The sequence below is a fragment of the Vulpes lagopus genome, chromosome 1, assembly GCF_018345385.1.
Source record: "Vulpes lagopus strain Blue_001 chromosome 1, ASM1834538v1, whole genome shotgun sequence".
NCBI classification, from domain to species: Eukaryota; Metazoa; Chordata; class Mammalia; order Carnivora; family Canidae; genus Vulpes; species Vulpes lagopus.
The window spans coordinates 52,541,014-52,567,134 of record NC_054824.1 but is presented as its reverse complement, the minus strand read 5'-3'; the positions used below and the strand labels follow the sequence as shown (position 1 = coordinate 52,567,134).

Below are 26,121 nucleotides of genomic sequence, written 5' to 3'. Positions count from 1 at the left end.
AAAATAAACTCAAGTCATCTTCACAATGACTCTAAACCCATTAAGTGGTAATGATTTAAATTTAGATTGCACTAGAATTTTCTTTTGGCCCATTAAAGGTTAACCTATACTTTTAAAATATTGCTGTGTGAAGAATAATCATAATTGAGTATAAAATTGTTGGAGACTAATAATCTTTCATGAATATTCTTTTTTTTTCTTTCATGAATATTCTACATAAAAATATATACTTTGTCCTTAGCATCTAGAAATTTTTTATAACTTCAGTTCTTAAAATTCAGTATTCTTAAACAACCTGATTTTATTCAGAGTCTTGTATTTTGGATAAAATATTTGAATTGGCTGATGGCTTTGTTTTTTGGCGAGTCTATGTGCTATTCTCTTTAACAAAGACTTACTAATCACCAGGTACATTTCAGTTTTAAAATTGGAGTCTCTAGAACCCTTATTCCAATAACTTTTAAAATGTGATTATCCAGAGGGAATTTCTTAAGAATGCAAATTTTCAGGGATAAAACTTCCATGTGCTTTCATAAAATAAAAGTAATTGTAAAAAGAAAAAAACTGAGGAGGTGGCTAATCCTTTTTTTGCAGCTCAGCTCAGACACAAGTAGTTTTCATAGCTTTAAAACTGAATATTTCAGGTTATAGATAGGGTTAAAAATATTTTGAGCTTTATCAGAATCCTGTTAATATTCATTACATCTTTTGCTTAGTTTTCTACACTAATAGTCTCATTGGTGCTACCTTAGAAAAATAGATCTCCAGTCTGACCATTTCACCCTTCTCCAAGGACCCTTCCTATTGTACCCCTTGTTACACCCGGCCTGGGTTATGGCAGTAGTCTGCTTCCACTCATATACTCCTAGAGCATATTTTCCAGACCACCAGAGTGATCTTTTAAGAGCATGAGTCATCCTTAGAGCTTTTCAGTGGTATCCATCTCACCCAGATTAGCTTATAAACCCCTCCCTGCCCTGCCCCTCACTGCCTCTCCAATCATGTAGCCTGTTAACTTGGCTTAGTTTGCTGCACCAGTCACACTCCCACCCAGAGCCGTTCCCTTGGCTGTGGTTCTGCCTCAGTTCTTTCGGCTGCTGTATCTGAAATAGTCTGTCTTTTCCCCACCGCAGTTGTCCTTTTCTGTTTACTCTGCTTTGTTTGTTTCACTATCTGAAACTTTTCCCTTAGTTAATTCTTGGTTTTGTTTGCTTTCCCACAAGTGAAAGAGCAGGGCTTTTTGCCTTGTCTGTCTGTCTCCAGAGCCCTGGCCAGTGCCTTGCAGGTGCTCAACAGATTTTTACTAAATAGAAGACGATGGCTGATAGCAGAAATATTTCTGCATTTAGGGACTTAGCCTTTTTTATAAATTGATGTTCTGCTTTTATTACCTAGAGACCCTGAAATATGGCGTTTGGCCTGCTTGAAAGTTTGGGGCAGAAGCTGTATTAAACTTGTTCCATACACATCCTGGAGAGAGATGTTTTTAGAAAGGCCCCGTGTTCGGTTTGATGGTAAGTTGAACTCTTTAGAACTCAGGAGAAATAGTGGTCTTTCATGCTGATTTTGATAAATACACAATCTTATTTTTCTGTGACACACCTAAATACTCTGATCATACTTAAAGGAAACCACAATAAAAATAAAGCTGGAAACATGTTAGCTGATTTTAACTGTAAAAATTTTATTTATGTTCCTACTTAAAAAAATTTTTTTTTTTCTTTTTTATAGGAGTGTATATCAGTAAAACGACATATATTCGTCAAGGGGAACAGTCTCTTGATGGTTTCTATAGAGCCTGGCACCAAGTGGAATATTACAGGTACAACTGTAGTAAACTGAGTGAGTGAAAAATTCTCTCTCTCCAAGTATTAATTCATTAGTTACCGGGCAGCTGTTCTTTGTGGCCTTTATATTTATCCACAGAATGACCCTCAGTATTTTTATCCAGTTTTGTAACAGGAACTGCACTCAGAGAACCGATAAGTTAATACAAATTGTTGAATTCCTCCTAGCCTCTAAATCTGAGAATCACTTTGTTTTAGAGCTCTTAGTATTTTGCTGTTGGTGGGACTCATTTGCCTTTTCAGCTAGCTTGTGCTATATCATTCAGCTTTACTGTCCTTGAGAAATCAGTAGACATTAACTACTGTGTATGATCATTAGATCTCACTTTTCACATTAATTAGTACTTTAGGAAAAAATGCACACAGCTATCATAGGGGTGTATTTATTTTTATTCAGGAGTAAAACTGAAAGTTCAGCACCTCCCTCTAAGAAGTATAAAAGAATGCCTTTACTTCTTTTTTGCTGGCCCCACAGGTTGCCAGTTATGTTTGTTTTAATGATGTTTTGCCAGTTTTTTGGCCATTGTATTTCTGATTTGATTTCACAGCAATGAACAGGTTTAGGTGCCAGGAAATAAGGACATGTTTTATACTTTGTGTGTGTGTGGTGTTTTTTTGGTGTTCTTTTTCTTTTTACACAGGTACATAAGATTCTTCCCTGATGGCCATGTGATGGTGTTGACAACCCCTGAAGAGCCTCAGTCCATTGTTCCTCGTTTAAGAACTAGGAATACCAGGTAGTATTTTTCTCTAGTTTTCTATCTAGTTCACATTTTATATGGTTACTTGGAGGTTAATGTAATCCAGTGCTTCCTTAGCTTAGTATCAGATGATTAAAACAGCACTCAGCAGGGGCCTTTGTGAAAAATACCAGTTCCTGGCCCTCTCTCCCTATGTATAATTTTCGGTAGATCTTGGGAGCCTTAGCAAGCTAAGTTTACTCACATCCCAACTGATTCTTCTCAGGCAGTTGAGTAACCACTGTTAGAACCCATTATTTCTTAAATGATTTAAAACATGATTAATAGACTTGGTCTTTAATTGTATTTTTTAATTTTTAGAACTGATGCAATTCTACTGGGTCATTATCGCTTGTCTCAAGATACAGACAATCAGACCAAAGTATTTGCTGTAATAACTAAGAAAAAAGAAGAGGTGAGTATGCAAGTGGAATTAGAGTTCTTTTTTTATTTTAGTACCTTACTCATTCAGACACTCTTGATTTGAAAGGATAAGAAAATACTGTTTCATAATGTATACTGTTACACAAAATGTTTGTTTACTTACAGCATTTCTCTGAAGAGAGCTGGAGGGTTTTCTAAAATGTGGGGTTTTTTTTAGTTGGATCACTTTGTTTTTCTCTAAATGATTTCCTTTTCTGGTCTTTTTTACATTAGAAAATGAAAAGCCAAAATATGCTATGAAATAACTAGTAAAACTATACCTGAATATGGTTTTTTTTAGCGATTCTTGTTTTGAATCATAAGGGATTTCTTTCATAAGTTAGCCCATATAGATAATTTTTTCTCAAGAATACTCTTAACAAAGAATTTTAATTTCTACTGGAAATAAGCTAAAGTAAGATAATTTTCTTCTTCTTCTTCTTAGAAAAGGGGGAAAAATGCCAAGCAAATATTGTTGAATTACTACATTCTAGAGTATTTTTAACTAACACATTGAGGGGGCCTAATTTTTTTCACAACTTTTCTCTATATGCATTTTTTAATCCTGGTTTTAAAAATGTATATCCAAGAGTCAGTTGTGATGTAGTTGGAATAAATACTTGCCTAATGCTTTTATAATTAATACAGTTTTTAGAGTTTTCCTTAGATCCACCTCTCTTCCCTGGCATCATGTGTCAGGATAGTTAGGGCAGAGTTTCATCTGAGTCCCTTGCTAGTTTCCTTGCCTACTTCTGATAGGCTCTAGTTACCTGGGGCAGCAGTCTGAGGGGCGAGAGGTAGCTGCTATGGCTGTGACCTTGGCCATGAGTTTCGGGGAGTTGTGAGGCTATTGTTTTTTAGATCTTGTAAAAGAGTTTAGGAACTCTTACATTGAGTACCAGTTTTCTCTTCAGAGTATGATACAGTGAAGCCATGTATACTGTGGACATTCTTGTGTTGTTAGCAATAGTATTTGCAAAAGTGTGATTCAAAAATGAGTGTCGTCCACATCTGTTTCTTCATTGACTCTTTTACCATTACCACAAAAGTTAAGTTGTACTCCATGCTTCTTCTACATCTTTCACCAATTTATCGCTTTGTCTCTTTAAAAATTCCCATATTTTCAGTTGAAGGAAATGCTAGGCTTACATGGAGAAGACAGAAGTTTTCATTTCCAACTCTGAAACTACTGTGTAATTTTAATTTGTTTAATCTCCTGGTGTCTTCAGTCTTTCAGCCGTTAAATAGCAATGTACCATCTTATTTATTTATTTACTTACTTATTTACTTACTTAAAGATTTTATTTATTTATTCATGAGAGACACACATAGAGAGAAAGAGGCACAGACACAGGCAGAGGGAGAAGCAGGCTACATGCAGGGAGCCGGACGTGGGACTTGATCCTGGGTCTCCAGGATCAGGCCCTGGGCTGAAGGCGGCACTAAACCGCTGAGCCACCGGGGCTGCTGTACAATCATATTTAACACTTAGGGTTATTATGTTGATTAACTGAGATGATGATGGAGAGAAAAACCTTATTTTTAGAGTGCTTAACATTTTTCAGGGCACTCATATACCTTCTCATTTGATACCCAAGAACCCTGTACCATGTGCAGTTATTATGTTACTCTTAGTATCACCCTTACATATAAATACTATAGGAACATATTATGTATCAATGAGGGGAGGTTTCATTATAGCTCATACACTTTCTCTTTTATAGAAACCACTTGACTATAAATACAGATACTTCCGTCGTGTCCCTGTACAAGAAGCAGATCAGAGTTTCCATGTGGGGCTCCAGCTGTGTTCCAGTGGCCACCAGAGATTCAACAAACTCATCTGGATACATCATTCTTGTCATGTTACTTACAAGTAGGTGAATATCATACAAATACCAAAGTTGCAGAATAAATGTGTACTTCCTGTCAGGCTTAGAAAACTCTGATAGGTTTTAAAGTCCTCTAAGTCAACATTATATTATAAAACATTATGTTCCATAACATTACATTACAAAGTATAATTAAATGGTACTGCTACTATAGATGCCTCCAGAGTTTGCTGTGCTTTATGTAGAGAGCTGCCAGCATGATAATGGTGCCAGGGAGAGGTTCCTGGCCAATGACAGTCTTTTCGGTAAGGGTATTATTCTGTCAGGCACCAAAAGAGTGGACCAGGAGGTGGAACTCTCCCCAGTGCCCGTAGGAATAGGAATGGGAATGGGTGCCACCACTTTGGAAGTGAAAGCAGCACTCTGTGAGCAGAATGGTACTCAGTCCACCTCTAAGCCGTCTATACATTACCTACTCATTAACTTAAGGCCCTTTTAAAACATCAAATCTTTTTTCTTCTCCTGTGTTTCACTCTTACCAATTTTTTTTTTTTTACTTTTACTTTATTTCCAGTTTCCATAATCCTCTGGGATTATGCACTGATTCTAATAAAATTGTAGCTAAGAGAGTAAGTCTCCTAAAAAGATGTCATGTGTTCCAAAGCCAAATCTATTAGGGGGTTTCTATTTAAAGCTCTTTGTGTTAGGATTTACCTGTAAGGAGTAATTAAGGAACAGAAGAATGTGAGAGAGAAAGGAGCAATATAGAAGTAAGTAAAACATCAATTTATGTGAATAGTGAGATTTGCTGTTGTTAGATTTGAAAAAATGTTGTGTGTAGTCAAGGTCTCTCAGTTCCAAAATTGAATCTAAAATTCTGAGAGACAAGTTTTGAAGTCACCTTCTATTAACCTACTTCACAACCTCGACCACTGGGTTGCAAACTTCCTGCCTCCTGTTTCCACCCTTTGTCCTCTTGTATGGAGGGTCCTGAGAACTGAGAAAGTATTTTTCTTTCTTTTCATTCTTAACTTACCAGTCGTATATCTCCTTTTTGCTTCTCTCAGTGAATATGCAGTGGAATGTTTTTTTTTATTCTCAAGAAAGACACCAAACTCAGGGAGTACCAAAGAAATAGAAAACATCATGCTTTAAGAGAAAAAAGGACATTATAATAGGTGTCTTTTGTAACTGCTAACAGTGACATTGACTTCCTTATTGTATTTATAAAGTCGCTTGAATTTTCTGCCTTTGTTTATTTTTCCCTTTTAGGGAACAAAAATAAAAGACTGTAGTAGTATTACTTGTCATCTGCTTCCGCTCCCTCCCAACTGGGATGATGCTGTTGATCAGTGCAAATATTAAGTCATCAAATTCTATTCCAGGATTATAATTCTTCCTAAATTACATTTTAACGAAATCCTTAAAATGTTTGTAGCCTTTTACTTAGAATTTTTAAGGAATCTGTTCAAAGGACATAATCAAAAATATTACATTATTTTTAATTACCAAACCTAAATCTCCAACAGAAAGGGAATTATTAAGGAAATTGTGATACAGGCAGACAGTGAAATATTATGCAGGCACTAGAAAGGGCTTCTGAAGAGTATTTAATAATGTGATGAAATGCATATGTCAGAATGGTAAATGAAAAGCAGGATTACTGACTTCTTTCTGATCAGTAGATTATTAGTAGTTACGTTTCTGGGGAATCAGAAATTATATGCAGATTTTTAACTGTGGGAGTTTGGCACCCAACCCTTATGTTGTTCAAGGGTCAACTATACCTCATATTGTTATGTCTACGTGGTAGAATGAGGAGTGATTTTTCTTTGTACTTTTCTAAATTTTTCAAGTTTTTTACAGTATGTTTGTTAAATAACAAAAATTTAACCAAGTAAATTTTTAAGATCTAATTGGATTTATTAAATGCGTGAATGGGGGTGCTCTGAGGAGTTGGACAAAATGGAAGGTTTTAATAAAAGAAGAGTGGGGCAAGAAGGTTATTAGCAAAAGAAAAGGATTGTTTCAGGCAAAGACACTTCCCTTAGAAGGAAGAGCAGAGCATCTTATGCAGACTCCTCCTCTTCCTTTGAGGGGTGGGAGAGGGCTCAGGTGGGTACCCATCAATAAATTTCTGACTTACCAGTTAAGACTGCATTTCTGGGGGAGGTTGAAACTGCAATTAAATTATATATTAAGCCCTGGTTTGGGAACTCATTCTGAGTGATGCCATTTGGGGCCTGTGGTTTTCTTTTTAACAGTTCCTCCTTTTTATTAGACTCTCAGCCTAACTGAGAGATGTGACCAAAATTTAAGGCATTACACTAACCCTCAATTACCCTTTTGTAGTTCTCACAGCTTTCGTTGTTCTTTGTGTGGTTCCTGTAGGTCATGATGCTTTTCCTTAATCTCTGTGATATATATAGATCACAACATCAGGTTTATGTTCCAGACTTAAATCATTTGGTGATTAGTGACAGTGAACATACATTTAAAGCTTTTCAGAGAATATAATTTACCAAAGAGAATACTATTACCATAGATTGTTATTATTATTAGGATAATTCCCGATAGTTGGAGTATACTTTAGAGCCATGGTCCCCAAGACCCAACCAAACCAATCAAAAATAAATAGTCAAAAAAAGATTCTGCTGAAGGAGTCATCTTTTTAAGCCCAGTGCCTTGCTCAGTGATCTTCTATAATTGAGTTCTAACTTCCCCATAAGTGTTAAATCCAAGCATACGAGGTGGTATTGGCCACAACACAGACAATCCACCTCCTTGCTCAGCTAAAAGATAATCAGGGACAACTTTGGCTGCAGAGTCTTAGGATCTTTGTTGTGCTACCATTGCTTTAGCAGCAGACTTTGCAGTAATTTTCAGAATTGATCATAGCCTCATTTATTTGTATCCCTAACCAGGGAAATAGAGACCTATGAAAAAGAGTGAATCTGAATCATGAATGTCTCCTTTTTAATTCCAACAATGTAAATTTAGGAGAGTCAACCAAAGAGATCCCTTATTTTGCTTAGAGGCACAGTTTGATCTTCTCCTAGCCTGAAATAAAAGGTGGTTTTAAATTCCAGAGGTTATACCCCCTACCCCCTCCCTTAGCCTGGGAGATACAGATGAGGGTGTTGTCTTTCCAGGGCAAGGCCAGAGTGAAGGAAAGGAAAAGGAGAAAGGGGTTTACGTTTAGTTAGCGAATGAAGTCTCCATCCATCATTTGGGGTGGAATCAGCCTGCCTCTCTGTCAGCTACTTCTCTTCCTCATCAGTTTGATGTGGAGGTCTCTAGCATCTGTACAGGACCAGGTGGAGCCTTCTCTGTATGCTGTGTACCCAAGGCTTAATGGTTTTTAGTTTTGCAGCAGTGTCAGTGGTCAGGAGCACCTGCTAAGGTCTTTTTTCCAGTGGGGCTGGAGGGTGATTTTCCTCTGGTGACGTTTATACACTCACCAAATTCTGTGACTAACAGGTTTCTTTGAATTGGGATCCAGGAAAGCTTCTTGAATCTGTGGTTGACACAGGCCTGAGCATAAGACATTAGAGATTTATAGTAGCTCGTCGTCATACAAGCATGAGGCAACAAGAGACCAGAAGGTTGTGTACCTTCTTTATGTGATAGAATTCCAAGAAGTTTATAGGGTTTTTGTTGGGCTCAAATGATTTGTCCAGTGAAATGGCTGCCTTGATCACTGGAGATAGTGGAAATTATACCCTAAGTGGGAAACATATTCTTAAAGTTTGGTTGATTGGTTGGTTTTTCCTGTGAGGGCATCAGTCATACAACAAGGGAAATCTCAACCCATCTAGAAAACACACATACAATAACAAGAACCTAATGATAAGCCACACTAAGTGGCAGGCAGTTGATTGAAGTCCAGCTCCAAGTGTTCAGAGGGTCCAGAGGACCGAGCTTTGAGGCCCCCGGGAACAAAAATAGGTTTTTAGGTGTGGGGAGGTGATTGGTGGTGACCAAATAGGTCACACATTGCTGGTAGACTGTTTTTGTCATTTTAAAAAAGTCTATCAATGTCTGTTTATGACTTGAGTCTTTGTAAATGTGCTATGGTGGGTGAAGGAATACAAAAATTAAAATATGGGATTTGCTAGAGAGCCAGGAAGAATTGGGCTGTCTTAGGTTTCTATAACCTCAAGTGTGTGTTTAATTTGCGGTCAATGCTCACTCATTTCAGTGTCTTCAGTTTAGAAGCAGGCTGTTGCCATGTTACAAGGACATCAGGATGGCAAGTCTGGTGATCAGGGGCCATTTTTATGGAAGCAGAGTGGACTTTCTATATAAGTGCCACAAAGAAGGCTTAGTATTAACTTAGTTGGCAGTACTTCCCTGGTAATTTGCATAGTTGAATAAGCCTCATTAGTTTAACAAGTCCTTTGGAAGTTTGTCAAAAATTTTTCAAAAAGGTTTAAAAGTGCTTTAAAAGCACTTGCCTAATAAGTAAGATTACAGATCATTATGAAACTGCAGTCTTATCAAAAGCAGACCAATGTCCAAGAAAACTTTGTTTTTTTAACAAAGCAAAAGCCAGATTCTACAACCTCTTTTTTCTACATTCCCATTTAGTCCCTTTTTTCCTTTTAAGCAACATAGACTCTCTTTCTCCTCAACAAAAAATACATCTCTATTTGTCATACTTTATTTTATGAAAAGCACATCCTGCTTTTTTGGCATACAAAGGTGTTTTTCCCTTATTACTTTTATTTTTTTATTTTTAAAATTTTTTAAAAATTAATTTTTTTCTTATTTTAGTAGCTTTAATGACATATGAAATAGAATTCTTAACCTTTAGAAGCTTTAATTTCTAGTGAAAACTAAGAAGTAAGCAATTGTGAACTTTTACACTAGCATTTTTTGAAATGTGTATATTTGTGAATACATTATAAAATTTCTAGAAGCCTGTACTGTTTTACATTTTTTCTCTGTAATATGAAGCCAAAAGTTTACTAATTAATGTTTTTAGTACTTTATCTTATTTGGAAAATATCTAGGTATTTATTGGATTTAACTTTATTCATCATTTTAAAACTTTAAGATTTTAGATTATCAAAAAACAAAAAGGCCTGGGAAAACTAAGTAGACATAATTATTGCTGAAAAGCTTATTTCTAAACTTTTGTTTTGCTTACCTGTTTTCTTGAGTGATGTTTAGATTACCTACAGACACTTTATTAAACATTAGACAAATTCAGCCATTACCCTAAGCTATTATTTTTTGTGTGGACATATCTAATAAGAGAATATGAATTTATATGGCTAGTAAACTAAGGTAGATTAAGTTTTATATTTAATGTTAATAACTAAAAGCATGTCTGTTTTAATTAAACCATCAACCATAATCTAGCTTTTATATCAAATATTTTCTGGATCACATTCTTTTTTTTTCCTTCATTTGTTTTTATTGAAGTTTGATTTCCCAACATATAGCATAACACCCAGTGCTCATCCCATCAAGTGCCCTCCTCAGTGCCCATCACCCAGGTACCCCAACCCCCCACTCACCTCCCCTCCTGCAACCCTTTGTTTGATTCTCAGAGTTAAGAGTCTCTCATGGTTTGTCTCCCTCTCTAATTTTTCCCACTCAATACCCCTTCTTTCCCTTCTAGTCTCTTTAACTATTTCTTATATTACCCATATGAGTGAATTCATATGATGATTGTCCTCCTCCGAGTGACATATTTTACTCAGCATAATACCCTTCAGTTCCATCCACGTCGAAGCAAATGGTGGGTATTCATCCTTTCTGATGGCTGAGTAATATTTCATTGTATATATATATATATACACATTGTATATATATATGTATACACACACACACACCACATTTTCTTTGTCCATTCATCTGCCAAAGGACATCGAGGCTCCTTCCACACTTGGCTATTGTGGACATTGCTGCTATGAACATTGGGGTGCAGGTGTCCTGGCATTTCACTGCATCTGTATCTTTGGGGTAAATCCCCAACAGTGCAATTGCTGGGTCGTAGGGCAGGTCTATTTTTAACTCTTTGAGGAACCTCCACACAGTTTTCCACAGTGGCTGCACCAGTTCACATTCCCACCAACAGTGCAAGAGGGTTCCCCTTTTTCAACATCCTCTCCAGCATTTGTTGTTGCCTGTCTTGTTAATTTTTGCCATTCTCACTGGTGTGAGGTGGTATCTCATTGTGGTTTTGATTTGTATTTCCCTGATGGCAAGTGATGTGGAGCATTTTCTCATATGCTTGTTGGCCATGTCTGTGTCTTCTTTGGTGAAATGTCTGCTTATGTCTTCTGCCCATTTCATGATTGGATGGTTTGTTTCTTGGGTGTTGAGTGTATAAGTTCTTTATAGATCTTGGATACTAGCCCTTTATCTGATATGTCATTTGCAAATATCTTCTCCCATTCTGTAGGTTGTCTTTTAGTTTTGTTGACTGTTTCTTTTGCTGTGCAGAAGCTTTTTATGCTGATGAAGATCCAGTAGTTCATTTTTGCTTTTGTATCCTTTGCCTTCATAGATGTATCTTGCAAGAAGTTGCTGTGGCCAAGTTCAAAAAGGGTGTTGCCTGTGTTCTCCTTTAGCAGTTTGATGGATTCTTGTCTCACATTTAGATCTTTCAACCATTTGAGTGTATCTTTGTATATGGTGTAAGAGAATGGTCTAGTTTCATTCTTCTGCATGTGGCTGTCCAATTTTCTCAGCACCTTTATTGAAGAGACTGTCCTTTTTCCAATGGATAGTCTTTCCTGCTTTGTCAAATATTAGTTGACCATAGAATTGAGACTCCATTTCTGGGTTCTCCATTCTGTTCCATTGATCTATGTGTCTGTTTTTATGCCAGTACCACACTGTCTTGATGATCACAGCTTTGTAATACAACTTGAAATCTGGCATTGTGATGCCCCTGCCATTGGTTTTCTTTTTCAATATTCCTCTGGCTATTTGGGGTCTTTTCTGATTCCATACAAATCTTAATATTATTTGTCCCAACTCTGTGAAGTCTGTGGTATTTTGATGGGGATTGCATTGAACATGTAAATTGCCCTGGGTAGCATAGACATTTTCACAATATTTATTCTTCCAATCCATGAGCATAGAATGTTTTTCTATCTCTTTGTGTCTTCCTCAATTTCTTTCAGAAGTGTTCTGTAGTTTTTTGGGGCATAGATTCTTTACCTCTATGGTTAGGTTTATTCCTAGGTATCTTAACGGTTTTGGGTGCAATTGTAAATGGAATTGATTCCTTAATTTCTCTTTCTTCAGTCTCATTGTTAGTGTATAGAAATGCAGCTGATTTCTGTATATTGATTTTGTATCCTGCCACATTGCCGAATTGCTCTATGAGTCTAGCAATCTTGGGGTGGAGTATTTTGGGTTTTCTATATACAGTATTATGTCATCTACAAAGAGGGAGAGTTTGACTTCTTCTTTGCCAATTTGAATGCCTTTTATTTCTTTCTGTTGTCTGACTGCTGAGGCTAGGACTTCTAGTACTATGTTGAATAGCAGTGGTGAGAGTGGACATCCCTATCGTGTTCCTGATCTTAGGGGAAAGGCTCTCAGTTTTTCCCCATTGAGAATGATATTTGCTGTGAGCTTTTCATCTTAAAACCAATATGATGGCTTCATCAGGATAAAATAGCTTTTAAGATATTGAGGAATATCCCCTCTATCCCTGCATTTAAAGAGTTTTAATCAGGAATGGATGCTGTATTTTGTCAGATGCTTTCTCTGCCTCTATTGAGAGGATCATATGGCTTGTCTTTTCTCTTGTTGATGTGATCTGTCACGTTGATTGTTTTGTAAGTGTTGAACCACCCTTGCATTCTGGGGATAAATCCCACTTGGTCATGGTGAATAACCCTCTTAATGTACTCTTGGATCCTATTGGCTAGTATCTCGGTAAGAATTTTTGCATCCATGTTCATCAGGGATATTGATCTATAATTCTCCTTTTTGGTGGGGACTTTGTCTGATTTTGGAATCAAGGTAATGCTGGCCTCATAAAACGAATTTGGAAGTGTTTCCCTTTCTATCTTTCGAAACAGCTTTAGTAGAATAGGTATCATTTCTTCTTTAAATGTTTGATAGAATTCCCCCAGGGAAGCCATCTAGCTCGGACTTTTGTGTCTTGGGAGGTTTTTGATGACTGCTTCAGTTTCCTCTCTGGTTATTTGCCTGTTCAGATTTTCTTTTTCTTCCTGTTCCAGTTTTGGTAATTTGTGGTTTGGCAGAAATGTGTACATTTCTTCTAGATTGCCTTAATTTGTTGGCAGATAGCTGCTCATAATATGTTTTTAAAATCGTTTGTATTTCCTTGGTATTTGTTGTGATCTCTCTTCTTTCATTTGTGATTTTATTAGAGTCTTTTTTTTTTTTTAATTTATTTATTCATGAGAGACACACAGAGAGAGAGAGGCAGAGACACAGGCAGAGGGAAAAGCAGGCTTCATGCAGGGAGCCCGATGTGGAACCCGATCTCAGGTCTCCAGGATCACATCCTGGGCCAAAGGTAGCACTAAACCGCTGAGCCACCCAGGCTGCCCAAGAGTCTTTTCTTTTTAATAAGGCTGGCTAGGGGTTTATCTATCTTATAAATTCTAAGAACCAACTCCTGGTTTTGTTGATCTGTTCGACAGTTTTTCTGGTTTCTATTTCAGTGAGTTCTGCTCAAATCTTTATTATCTCTCCTCTGCTTAGTATAAGTTTTACGTGTTCTTTCTCCAATTCCTTTAGGTGTGAGGTTAGCTTGTGTATTTGAGTTTTTCTCAATTTTTTGAGGGAGACTTGTATTGCAGTGTATTTCCCTCTTAGGACCGCTTTTGCTCTATCCCAAATATTCTGAACGGTTGTATCTTCATTTTCATTACATTTCCATGAATGTTTTTTAATTCTTCTCTAATTTCCTGGTTGACTCATTCATCGTTTAGTAGGATGCTGTTTAACCTCCATTTGTTTGGGTTTCTTCCAAATTTCTTCTTGTGATTGAGTTCTAGTTTCAAAGCATCGTGGTCTGAAAATATGCAGGGGACAATCCCAGTCTTTCCGTATCTGTTGAGACCTGATTTGTGACCCAGTATGTGGTCTATTCTGGAGAAAGTTCCATGTGCACTTGATAAGAATGTGTATTCAGTTGCATTTGGATGTAAACTTCTCTATATACCTGTGAAATCCATTTGGTCCAGTGTATCATTTAAGGCCATTATTTCTTTGGTGAGGTTCTGCTTAGAATATCTGTCATTTGCTGAAAGTGCCATGTTGAAATCTCTTACTGTTAGTGTATTATTATCTAAGTATCTCTTTACTTTGGTTATTAATTGATTGATACACTTGGCAGCTCCCACATTAGGGGCATAAATATGCATGATTATTAGGTCTTGTTGGATAGACCCTTTAAGTACGTATTCCTACAGTCTTTGGGATTAACTTTAATTTATCTGATATGAGGATTGCTACCCCTGCTTTCTTTTGAGGACCGTTTGAATGGTACACCCATTCATTTTCAGACTGGAGGCGTCCTTAGGTCTAAAATGAGTCTCTTGTAGACAGCATATAGATGGGTCTTATTTTTTTAACCAGTCCAATACCCTGCGTCTTTTGATGGGATTATTTAGCCCATTCACGTTCAGAGTAACTATTGAAGTATATGAATTTAGAGTTATCGTATTACCTACCTATTTAGTCCCTGTTTTTGTGGATTGTTTCTTTGGGCTCCCTCTTTATTTTACAGGGTCCCCCTTAATATTTCTTGCAGAGCCAGTTTGGTGGTCACAGATTCTTTCAGTTTCTGCCTGTCTTGGAAGCTTTTTATCTCTCCTTCTATTCTGAATAACAGCCTTGCTGCATAAAGTATTCTTGGCTGTATGTTCTTCTCATTTAGTACCCTGTATATATCATGCCAGCCCTTCCTGGACTGCCAGGTCTCTGTGGAGAGGTCCACTGTTAATCTGATATTTCTCCCCATATAAGTTAAGAATCTCTTGTCTCATGCTCCTTTAAGAATTATCTCTTTAGGGATCCCTGGGTGGCGCAGCGATTTGGCGCCTGCCTTTGGCCCAGGGCACGATCCTGGAGACCCGGGATCGAATCCCACATCAGGCTCCCGGTGCATGGAGCCTGCTTCTCTCTCTGCCTGTGTCTCTGCCTCTCTTTCTCTCTCTGTGACTATCATAAATAAATAAAAAATTAAAAAAAAAGAATTATCTCTTTATCTTTGAAATTTCCAAGTTTATTAAATGAGGTGTTGAACAGTTTTTATTATTTTTGGCAGGGGGTCCTCTGTCTCTTGGATCTGAATGCCTGTTTCCTTCCCCAGGTTTGGGAAGTTCTCAGCTATGATTTGTTCAAATATACTTTGTTGTACCCTCTCTCTCTCCACCTCTTCTGGAATCCCAATTAGACGTATATTCCCTCTTCTCAAACCCTCATTTATTTCCCTAAGTCTTTCCTCATGGCTCTTAATTGTTTTTGTCTTTTTTCCTGAGCTTCCTTCCTTACCATCAGTTTGTCTTCTATGTCACTCACTGTCTCTTCCACCTCATTAACTCTAGCAGTTAGAACATCCAGTTTGGATTGGATCTCATTTAATCTATTTTTAATTTTGGCCTGATTAGATCTCAATTCTGCAGTAACAAAATCTCTATGGAGGATCACTGGGTTTGTCTACTTGGGTGCCCTGGGATCCAGGGCTCTGTGCTGCTGGATCCCCACTCCCCGGGACCACTTCTACCAAAGGGAAAGGGGCACAGCCATCTCCTTCGATTGCTGGGATCTAGGTTAAAGGGAGCTCTGGAGCCAGCCTGCCTACCCGACTGTCTTATCCCAGAGGGCGCTCCAGCCCTTTACCGATATTGGACTGTGATTTGTGGTGAGCTTTCCCCCGGGTACCCCTCCTCTTATAGTGAATCCAGGAATTTTGACGCTTTACTGCCCCTCCTGTGATTCTGCCCAATTTCTCTGCTAAGCACTTTTCAGTCAGGGAAAACTGTCACACGAATTTTTTAAGTTCCCGCTTCTTCAGGGCTGGGCTTTCCTGCCCCAGAGGCTCTCGCCTCTGCTTTAGCCTGGCCACTTGTGGTTCCCTCCCCCATTTTATTTATTTATTTATTTTTTTCATCTTCCTACCTTGTTAGAAATGAAAACTTTTCTCTCCATAGCATTCCATCCACTCTCTTTAAATCTCAGGTCAAATTCATAGGTGTTCAGGATGTTTTGAAAGTTATCTAGGTAAGTTTGTGGGGCCAGGTGAGTTGAGCCTATTCTTTCACCATCTTCCTGGATCACATTCTTTATGATTTTCAGAATGCCCATCCTTAAAGGCACTTGCCTTCAAACCCACTAAATAGAGCTCTTTTACAAATTCATTTCAGCGATAGCATCTAGAGGTGAAAAGTACCTCATAAGTAAAACACACATGAACAGACAGACTCAGAGACCTTATAGCTTGTTTTGAAAGTCCCGCCTAAATTATACAAAGGATTTATGAAAGTCAGATGTGAGTTTGTTTTTCTGATAGATGGAATGGACTATGTTGAGGTTACCTGGCTGCGTGGATAAGGCTTTTCTTTATACACATCTTTGGAGAAAACACTTCAGTGTTGTATTTGTCCTTGGTAAGTCGAGTTCCAAATGACTTCACCCATTGTGTTTTTTCTTGAAAGAATCATCTCCTTAAGTTTGCATTGTAAAGAGATCGACTAAAGAATTTCAGGAGAAGCCCGGGTGGAACACTGAGTTTTGAAAGGCACAGGGAAAAATGCAAGCTCCTTCTCGAAGAAATTTGGTTTCCTAAAGCCAATCATTTACAAGCTATTTGAGATAAATGGGGCATTTTGGGATTGGTAAGGGCATAGGGGAACTTTCAGTTACCTGTAGAACTGCATTTCTGGTTTTGTAAAGATTTGTGACGTAAGGACCATTGCTTTCAGTTCAGTCCAGAGAATTGGATTGTGACTTCATGGCATTGTAGGTTGCTGCATCTACTCAACTGTGATATCCTCAGTTTGCTTTTTTCACCCTGGAGTACATCATTTTAATTTTAAGCATTTTTGGCAGTATCGAAGAGCCTCCTTTGGGTAAAAGGTGGATCTCCAAGGAGGGTACAAGGTTATCAACTTCCCTGAATCTAGAATCACTCACAGTGATGGCTCCAGAGAGAACCAACATCCTGCATGTCCCAAGCAGGCAGAAAGCCAGGCCCAGTTACGTAAAACCAGACAAGCAAGAAGGTAGTAGATGTCCCTGGGAGAGAGGGATCGGTAAACAGTGGATCTGGATTTAGAAGGAAAGGGATGGTCATTTTATTTTCTCTTTGAGATTTGGAGGAGCTGATTCCAGTAAGAATTTTTACCTTTTGCTGGCTCCTGCCAGTTTTCCCCGCATCCCCTCGGCACGATCTGGTATATGCCAGTTCCCTCTCGACTAAGGAATAGGATAGCAGTTTATCAGCAGTTTGCCCTCGGCTTCATCAACTCTGGGAGGGGCTCACCTGATGCCCTGCTTGGAAGGTAGATAACAGGGTGTCTGTAAGGCCATTAACTTGGCACAATGTCGTTTATGTTTGTGTAGTCTCTTCAGAGTGGGAAAGAAATTCGGATTAGAATGAGTACCCAAAGGAGGAAGATGGGGAACAGGAATGATGTCAGTCCCACAGGCTTGTTTTAGGTACCTACCTTTTTTTATTTTTTAATTTTACATTAACTTTTTGTGATAAAATCTTTCAATGAAACTGTTTCAGAATTTTGAAACCTTTTGGAGGCTTCTGCATGCCAAATAAAATGGGTATCCCATTCTGTCTGGTTTGGAAGCCCTTGCTTTCAAGTGGACTTCTTCAATGATCTTATCTAATGGGAACATTCCCCATAATGGCCATCATGTTTCCAGGTTGTGATTCCTCTGAGGGCTGGCAGCAGGTTGGTAGGACCCTAGCCATAGAGTTAACCCACATCAGCCTTCTTTTGGGGCACCCATCCTGACAATTACCAGGCTGAGTTCCTCGGGACACATGACAAGCTTAGGAAGATTTTGTCGTTTCTGTTAAATATCTAAAACTTCTGGGACTGTAGTTCTTAGACATGAAATAAGCAGATGAGCCAGAAGGTGGCATGCTTGAGGCATTAGCTAAGCCCTTGGGTTTCCCTGAGCTGAACTACCACCTGCAAGGGCTGTGCTATGGGATAGGGGATTGTGTATGTTTTACAGTGTGCCTTGTTGCCTGGAAAGTTTCTTGAGATTGGTAGGTGACCTCTGCCAACATAACGTGTTCCACCACCAACTTATCCTATCCCAGATCTTCTTAAGGTGGTGAACACTTTGAACAGCCTTTAAAAAACTCAAACCATCCCCACCAATTCTTTCGGCTTTTTGGCCTCCCAAGATCCCCGCTAGCAATAGGCTTTACACAAAACAAGACAGACAGACCTGTGCACCTTGCCGTTCCGGCAGTACCGCGCCTTGGCCGCAAGGCCCTGTGCACACCACCACCGATTCCCGCAGCACGTTGCTTTTCCACCAGAGATTGTGGCCTGCAGGGTTGGGGGCTTGGCTCTGGCAGGCCCTTCTGTGGGCTCAGTTGGGCTCCGGACAAATATGCCAGCTGGACTGGGCTGTAGGCATAACTGTCTGCCAGCTCAAGCTGCCCTGCCCTGGAAAGGAATACCATTTAGATGGGGAGCTTGGATGTCAACAAGTGACCAAAAAGCTCAGAATCGAGAGGAACTTACGCATGCCCCTCAAAAGGGTGACAAAGATAGGAACTCCAGAGCTTCGCAGGTACCATGCCTATGTTCTCATCGTCCCCAAATGCTGTCAGAAGTTCACTTTGGATCCTGTTGGTGCCACCAAATCTGTTAAATGACAGAAATTCAACCAAGAGAATTTTAATTGTCTAGTTGGCTTTATAAACAAGTCATGAATTGGGCAGCGTCCCATCTAACAAGTAGAGGGGAGCTCAGAGGAGTTGTACAGAATGGAAGGTTTTCATAGAAGGAGGGCAGGGGCAAGAAGGTTATTTGCTAGAAAAGGATTGTCCCAGGCAATGCTGCTTTCCTAGAGGGAAGAGCAGGGAGTCTTACCACGCAGGCTGCCTGCTTTTCTTTGGGGGTTGGAGAGGGCCCAGGTGGCAGACTCATGAGCACTCCTCAGAAAATTCCTGAGTGATTGGAAACTGCATCTAGATTGTGTGTTAGGCCCTGGTTTGGGAACACAGTCTGAGTGATACATTGTAGCCTGTGATTTTGTCTTGTCATACCTCTGTCATTTAGAATTTACTGAGATGAATTAAAAGTAAAAAAGACAGAAGCATAAGATAAACCTTCCCCTATAAATACATGAGGATTTTGAATGAGTTGAAATTTCCTTGTGACTGTTGATTTTGTGCTTTCCTTCCAGATCCACTGGTGAGACTGCAGTTACTGCTTTTGAGATCGACAAGATGTACACCCCCTTGTTCTTTGCCAGAGTGAGAAGCTACACTGCTTTCTCAGAGAGGCCCCTGTAGGGCCTCATGTCCAGTCCTCTGTCAATGTTGCATGAATAAAAGTATATAGAGCAAAAGAGCACCTAAGTTATAAATGTACATATATATATATATGGAATTGGAACTTATTTTACATTGTTAGAGTTCTTTTAAGAAGAGTATAAATTGATTATTTTTTTTATTTAAAGGGATAGTTGATACTTGGGGTATTTTGTTTTGAAATTAAGGAGTTGAGATCACAAGTTGTTTAATAAGCACATTTATGTTGTGAAAAACCTTAAAATGAGCTTTAAATAATGTCCTTTTTCAAGAGGATTTCTGAGCAGATTTCTGTCACACAAGTCTCCTTCCTCCTGATCATCCCAATATTTTAATTGCATCAGGGGAGCTTCCACTGGATCAGCATTTCTTTCACGCATGACACGGTGTCTTTGCACTAAAGGCTCAAAATGTGAAAACTTGTTCTGAATTTGTTTGAAACTGTTTGGCCAATAAAAATAATAAACACTTCTTTCAAGAAAATATCTCTGGATGGCCTTTTTAAAATATGAGAATAATAAGCAGCCCTAGGGGAGCCAGCAGAGGCTTAGGAATCTGTCTCCTTTCATCCGTGGTCTCTATATGCAGCCACATATCCGTACTTCTCCACACTCCAAGCTCATCTAGGCACCTTACAGATGTGTGATGTTAAATGAGAAAGACTGAGCTCAAGCCTAGAGCCCTTCAACAAACTCAACTGGGCATCACTATTCTTAACAGCAGATGATCATGCCATCCCAGGCCCAACTCTATCCAGAATTAAAGCAGGGAGGGCACCGCCCACCAGGAGCACTGTTTTGACTCCCTAGTGATGATGCCATGGCTGTGTGATCTCAGAGTTTGTGTCTGGCAGACCTGTACCAGAGTCAGTTCTGGTGTTGGCAATTCAAGCTCAGCTAGAATTGAAGACGCACATACTTTGAGAAACCAGCATCGGCAACCACAGCTGCTTTCCAGTTGGTGTTGACGTTAAAAGATACTTCCTAAGTTCCTGTGATTCGGTGTGAGACAGTTCATTTAAAAAGCTGATATATGGGGATCCCTGGGTGGCGCAGTGGTTTGGCGCTTGCCTTTGGCCCAGGGCGCGATCCTGGAGACCCGGGATCGAGTCCCACGTCAGGCTCCCGGTGCATGGAGCCTGCTTCTCCCTCTGCCTATGTCTCTGCCTCTCTCTCTCTCTCTCTCTGTGACTATCATAAAAAATTAAAAATAAAAAAAAAAAAGCTGATATATGGGGGATCCCTGGGTGGCGCAGCGGTTTAGCGCCTGCCTTTGGCCCAGGGCGCGATCCTGGAGACCCGGGATCGAGTCCCACATCGGGCTCCCGGTGCATGGAGCCTGCTTCTCCCTCTGCCTGTGTCTCTGCCTCTCTCTCTCTCCCTGTGTGACTATCATAAATAAATAAAAATTAAAAAATATATATAAAAAAAAAGCTGATATATGTTATATATATATTTTTTTAAATTTTTATTTATTTATGATAGTCACACAGAGAGAGAGAGGCAGAGACACAGGCGGAGGGAGAAGCAGGCTCCATGCACCGGGAGCCTGATGTGGGATTCGATCCCGGGTCTCCAGGATCGCGCCCTGGGCCAAAGGCAGGCGCCAAACCGCTGCGCCACCCAGGGATCCCTGATATATGTTATATTAAAGGTGAAAACCAAACATCCAGAGACTACTACTTGGGTAATCTGTAGTAATCTGAAAAACAATGTTTTCCTTAAGCAAAAAAAGAGAAAGCAGCAAAATGCCTAAGATAGGGCAGCTCTTCATGATGTGACTAGTAGTTTTGATACCCAAGTGAAAAGGACATCTGACTAGGACATCGTCAAATATAGCTAGAAAAATATATTCCTAAGGAGAGTGGGAGTCGAAGATTCTCTGTTGTTTTGCCACCATGCCTGGATTAGTCAAGAGCTGCTGTGGACAGCCAGTGGATACTAAGTTCAAAGCTTTCCTTGTTCCCAGGAACGAGACTTCTATGTATTTAGCTTGTAGCTGACGAGTATTTTTGAATTACATTTTCTGTACATTCAGGTTTTTTATTTTTTAAAAGATTTTTATTTTAGAGAGTGCAGGGGGAGGGGCAGAGAGATGGGGAGAGAGAGTTCCAAGCAGACTCAGTGCTGAGTACAGAGCCCAATGTGGGGCTGATCTCTAACCAGGGGTGCACTGGCATATTGAGTTCTCTCTCCCCCCTCCCCATGGCAGGAGTCACTTGGGAGTGGTACCAGTCCCTGCCAGAGCTGCTTTCAGTGAGGAAGACCTGCTGAGGCAGAAGGGTTAGAAGATGCAGGTTTGCAGGGGAACTTAGAGGTGGCGCACGGGGTGCTAGCAAGTTAAGTATGGATGTTAGTGCTGGTTCTCACCAGTATCCAGCTGTCTAGTCTCAGGGAAGGAGAGCCTCCAGTAGCCCTGAGCCCTCCTACCCTGCCCTCCACTAAGGTGTGAGAAGGTTGCTTGTGGAGGAAACACCAGAGGAAGGGGAGCTGACTCTACAGTAGTGCTTAGGCCAGATTCTCTATGAGGACATCTGAGCAGCTCAAGGAGATAAAATGCAATTTCTGGATCTCCTTTTTTAGGAGTTCCTGTACATACTGCTCTATCAGCTTCCCCTAGTATTTATTGGTGTTTGTAATGTTCAAATAAAGAAAGGACATCCCTGTAGTTAAGAGGCTTCTGTAGCAGGATTTGCAGAGAACGGGAGAAAAAGGTTACACAGCAAAAATTCCTTCTGGTTGGTTATCTTTGGGTGTCTTTTGATGTTCTGTATATTCTAATATTCTCACAGTAAATGTCTATGTTTTGTATTAACAAGTTGAATGTACTGCGGCACCTGTGTGGTGCAGTTGTTGAAGCCTCTGACTCTTGGTTTCAGTTCAGGTTGTGATTCCTGGCTGTGCAGGGAAAAAGCCCTGCTGCTTGGTGCACCCATAACTGTGGCAGAAAGATGAATATCACATCTAGTGCAACTGCCGGCCCTGCCCATCAATGAAAGCCTCTGTGGGCCACCGGGAGAAAGCCCTGGCCTTCCAAGAGCCCTCAACTACAGCAGAAAGGCTGACAGCAGAAACCTAGTCTGACTGCTGATCCCATCCACTTGTAAGCCCCATACTGATTGATACCAGGCACCTGATACCCTATACCCTGTGTGGTGTGCCCACAGCAGGCAAAGTGGGCTATTGCTGACTAGGGGCAGGCAAACAGCCACACGGCAGAGTACATGCAGCCTACATGGGGACACCCCTGGAGCACCTGATTCTGGTGCCCAGGGGGCATTGTGCTCCAGGACACCACAGGACACAAGGCCACTACTTTCAAGAGACCAGTAGACGTAGCTGACTTCCCTAATCCATAGAAACAAACAGAGACTAAGACAAAAAAAGGACACAGGAATAGGTCTTAAATGAAAGAAAGTAGAAATCACAAAAGAGCTAAATGAAATAGGTAAGTCCTATGCCTGAAAAAAAAATTCAAAGTAATGGTCATAAAGATACCAACCTTGAGAAAAGAGTGGGTAGGGATGCCTGGGTGACTCAGTTCGTTAAGCGTCCGTCTCAGCTAGGTCTTGATCTCATTGTCGTGAGTTGGGCTCCATGCCAGGCGTGGAGCCTACTTAAAAAAAAAAAGTAGATAAACTCAGTAAGAACGTAAAGAGGAAATATAAAAAAGAACCAGAGACGAAGAATTCAATAACTGAAATTAAACTAACAGTAGAGGGAAAGGACAGCAGATTAGAGGATGCAGAAGAACAGATCAGTGATCCTAAGGAAAGCAACCACGCTGAACAGAAAAATAAAAAGAATAAAAAATGAGCATAAATTAAGGGAACTTACCAATACCATCAAGCTTAATAACATTTGCATTATAGGGATTCCAGAAAGAAGAAAGAGAAGGGGGTAGAGTATTTACTTGAAAAGGGGCACCTGAGTGGCTCAGTCGCTTAAGCATCTGCCTTCCACTCAAGTCATGATGCTGAGGTCCTGGGATCAAGCCCTGCATTGGGCTCCCTGCTCGGCGGGGAGCCTGCTTCTTCCTCTCTCTCTCTGCCCTTCTCCCCACCGCTTGTGCTCTCTCAAACAAAACAAAAGAAAAAACTTTAGAAAACAGCCATCCAAGCCCAGGAAGCACAGAAAGCCCCTTAGAAGATGAACCCAGGAGGTCCACAGCAAGACATAATAATTTAAATGGCAAAAAATAATGATAGAGTTTCAAAAGCAGCAAGAAAAAAAAAGTTATATACAAGAGAAACCCCATAAAGCTATCAACTTTTTTTTTTTTTTTTTTTTTTTTAGCAGAAACTTTTAACATACCATGCCAACCCCTCTGGCCTACAAAGTGCTGAAAGGAAAACAAAAACAAACAAAAAACACCTATAACCAAGAATACTTTATCCAGCAGGTCATCACTTAGGAGAGATAAAGAGCTTCCCAAACAAGAGTTAAAGGAATACATCATCACTAAAACATCCTGATAAGAAACATTAAAGGGAATTCTTTGGAAAGAAAAGGCCATAACTGGAAGAAATTTGAAAGGAAAACATTTCACTGGTAAAAGCAAGCTTATAGTAAAGGTAGCAGATAAATCACTTATAAAGCCAGTGTGGAGGTTAAAATAAAAAGTAGTAAAATCAATGATTTCAGGCAGCCCAGGTGGCTCAGCAATTTAGCGCCGCCTTCAGCCCAGGGTGTGGTACTGGAGACCTGGGATCGAGTCCCGTGTCGAGCTCCCTACATGGAGCCTGCTTCTCCCTCTGCCTGTGTCTCTGCCTCTATCTCTGTGTCTCTCATGAATAAATAAGTAAAATCTTAAAAAAAAAAAAAAATCAATGATTTCTACAAAATTCACTCAAGAGATACACAAAAATGTGGAATATGATATCATACACATAAAAATTGGGGAAATAAAAATTTAGTATTTTTAGAATGTGCTTGAACTTAAGTGACCATCAATTTAATATAAATTGCTGTACACATGAGACATTATATGTCAATGAAAGGTAACCATAAATCAAAGCATATATAATAGATATATAAAAAAGAGAAAGGAATCCAAGCATAACACTAAATAAAAACCATTAAACCACAGAGAAAGAACAAGAGAAGAAAGGAATAGAAAATACCTACAAAAGCAACACAATGAACAAAACGACAATAAGTACATACTTACTAATAATTACATGTAAAAGGACTAAATGCTCTAATCAAAAGACATAGCGTGACAGAATGGATTTTAAAAAAAGGCCTATCTCTATGTTGCTTACAAGAGATTCACTTCAGACCTAAAGACACATACAAACAAAGTGAAAGCATAGAAAAAGATACAGCATGAAAATAGAAGTGGTTAGGGGACAAGAGTCAATGTAGCAACACTTAGATCAGACAAAATTACTTTGAAACAATAATTGTAACAAGAGACAAGAAGGGCATTACTGCATAAAGATAAAGAGATCAGTCCAACAAGAAGATATAACAACTGTATATCTATGCACCGAACATTGGAGCACCTAAGTACATAAAAGAAATGTTAGTGGACATAAAGGGAAAAACCGCCAGTAATGCAAAAATAGCAGGGGATTTTTAATGCTCCATTTACTTCAAAGGATAGATCATCCAGGCAGAAAATCAATAAGGAAATCATGTTTTTGAATGACAATTTAGACCAGAAGGCATAAACAGATATACACAGAACATTACATACAAAACCAATAGCATACACGTTCTTTTCAAGTGCACATGAAACATTCTCCAGGATGGGTCACATGTAGGGCCACAAAACAAGTCAATAAATTTAAGGAGATTAAAATCACATGCATCTTTTCAGACAGCATAATGAATCACAAGAAAAAAAACCCAGCATAAATACATGGAAGCTGAACGACATGCTACTAAACAGCCAATGGTCAATAAAGAAATCAAAGAGGAAATTTAAAAATAGCTGGTGAAAAATGAAAATGAAAACACTAATGTCCAAAATCTTTGGGACACAGTGAAAGAAGTTCTAAGAGAGAAATTCATACTGATGCAGGCCTACCCCAAGAAACAAGAAAAATCTCAATTTAACCTCACACCTAAAGAAACTAGAAAAGGGAGAACAAACAAAACCCTAGGTTAGTAGAAGAAAGGAAATAATAAAGATCAGAGCAGAAATCACATGAAATAGACACAAGCAAACAAAGATCAATGAAACCAAGAACCAGTCCTTCGAAAAGATAAAATTGATAAACCTTTAGCCAAATTCATCAAGGAAAAAAAGAGAGAGGACACAAATAATATCAGAAATGAAAGAGGGGAGGTAACAACTAACACCACAGAAACACAAAGAATTAAGAGACTACTCTGAAAAATGATATGCTAACAAATTGAATAAGCTAGAAGAAATGGATAAATCCCTTGAAACGGGCACTGGGTGGCTCAGTCAGTTGGGCATCTGCTTTTGGCTTCCGTCATGATCCCAAGGTCCTACTTTTCCTCTCTTCCTCGCTTGTGCTCTCTTGCTATCTCTTTCTCTCTCAAATAAATAAAACCTTTAAAAATTCCTAGAAACATACAATCTTTCAAAACTGAATAATGAAGAAATGGAAAATCCGAACAGACTGGTTACTAGCAAAGAAATTGAATTGGTTATCAAAAACTCCCAACAAAAAGTCCAGGACCACATAGATCACAAGGGAATTCTACTAAACATTTAAAGGAGAGTTAACATGTATTCTCTTCAAACTATTATGTGTGCAAGGACACACACACAAACATACACAAAAT

At 39.3% G+C, this 26,121-nt stretch overlaps 1 protein-coding gene across 2 annotated transcripts in view; it reads left to right on the top strand.

Annotated features, from left to right (window-relative positions):
• The window catches only part of FBXO9 (F-box protein 9), a 45,663-nt gene extending 25,820 nt beyond the window's left edge, over nucleotides 1-19,843 (top strand). Inside the window, exons 8-13 of one of the 2 annotated variants that reach the window (XM_041757579.1) lie at nucleotides 1,396-1,514; nucleotides 1,732-1,822; nucleotides 2,489-2,584; nucleotides 2,909-3,002; nucleotides 4,735-4,886; nucleotides 19,234-19,843. In XM_041757579.1, the coding sequence (XP_041613513.1) occupies nucleotides 1,396-1,514; nucleotides 1,732-1,822; nucleotides 2,489-2,584; nucleotides 2,909-3,002; nucleotides 4,735-4,886; nucleotides 19,234-19,342 (661 nt within the window). In that variant the 3' untranslated portion in view covers nucleotides 19,343-19,843. Of the gene's footprint in view, nucleotides 1-1,395; nucleotides 1,515-1,731; nucleotides 1,823-2,488; nucleotides 2,585-2,908; nucleotides 3,003-4,734; nucleotides 4,891-19,233 lie in introns of both variants that reach the window. The other variant, XM_041757585.1, reaches the window with a different exon arrangement.
• The last annotated feature ends 6,278 nt before the right edge of the window (nucleotides 19,844-26,121 follow it).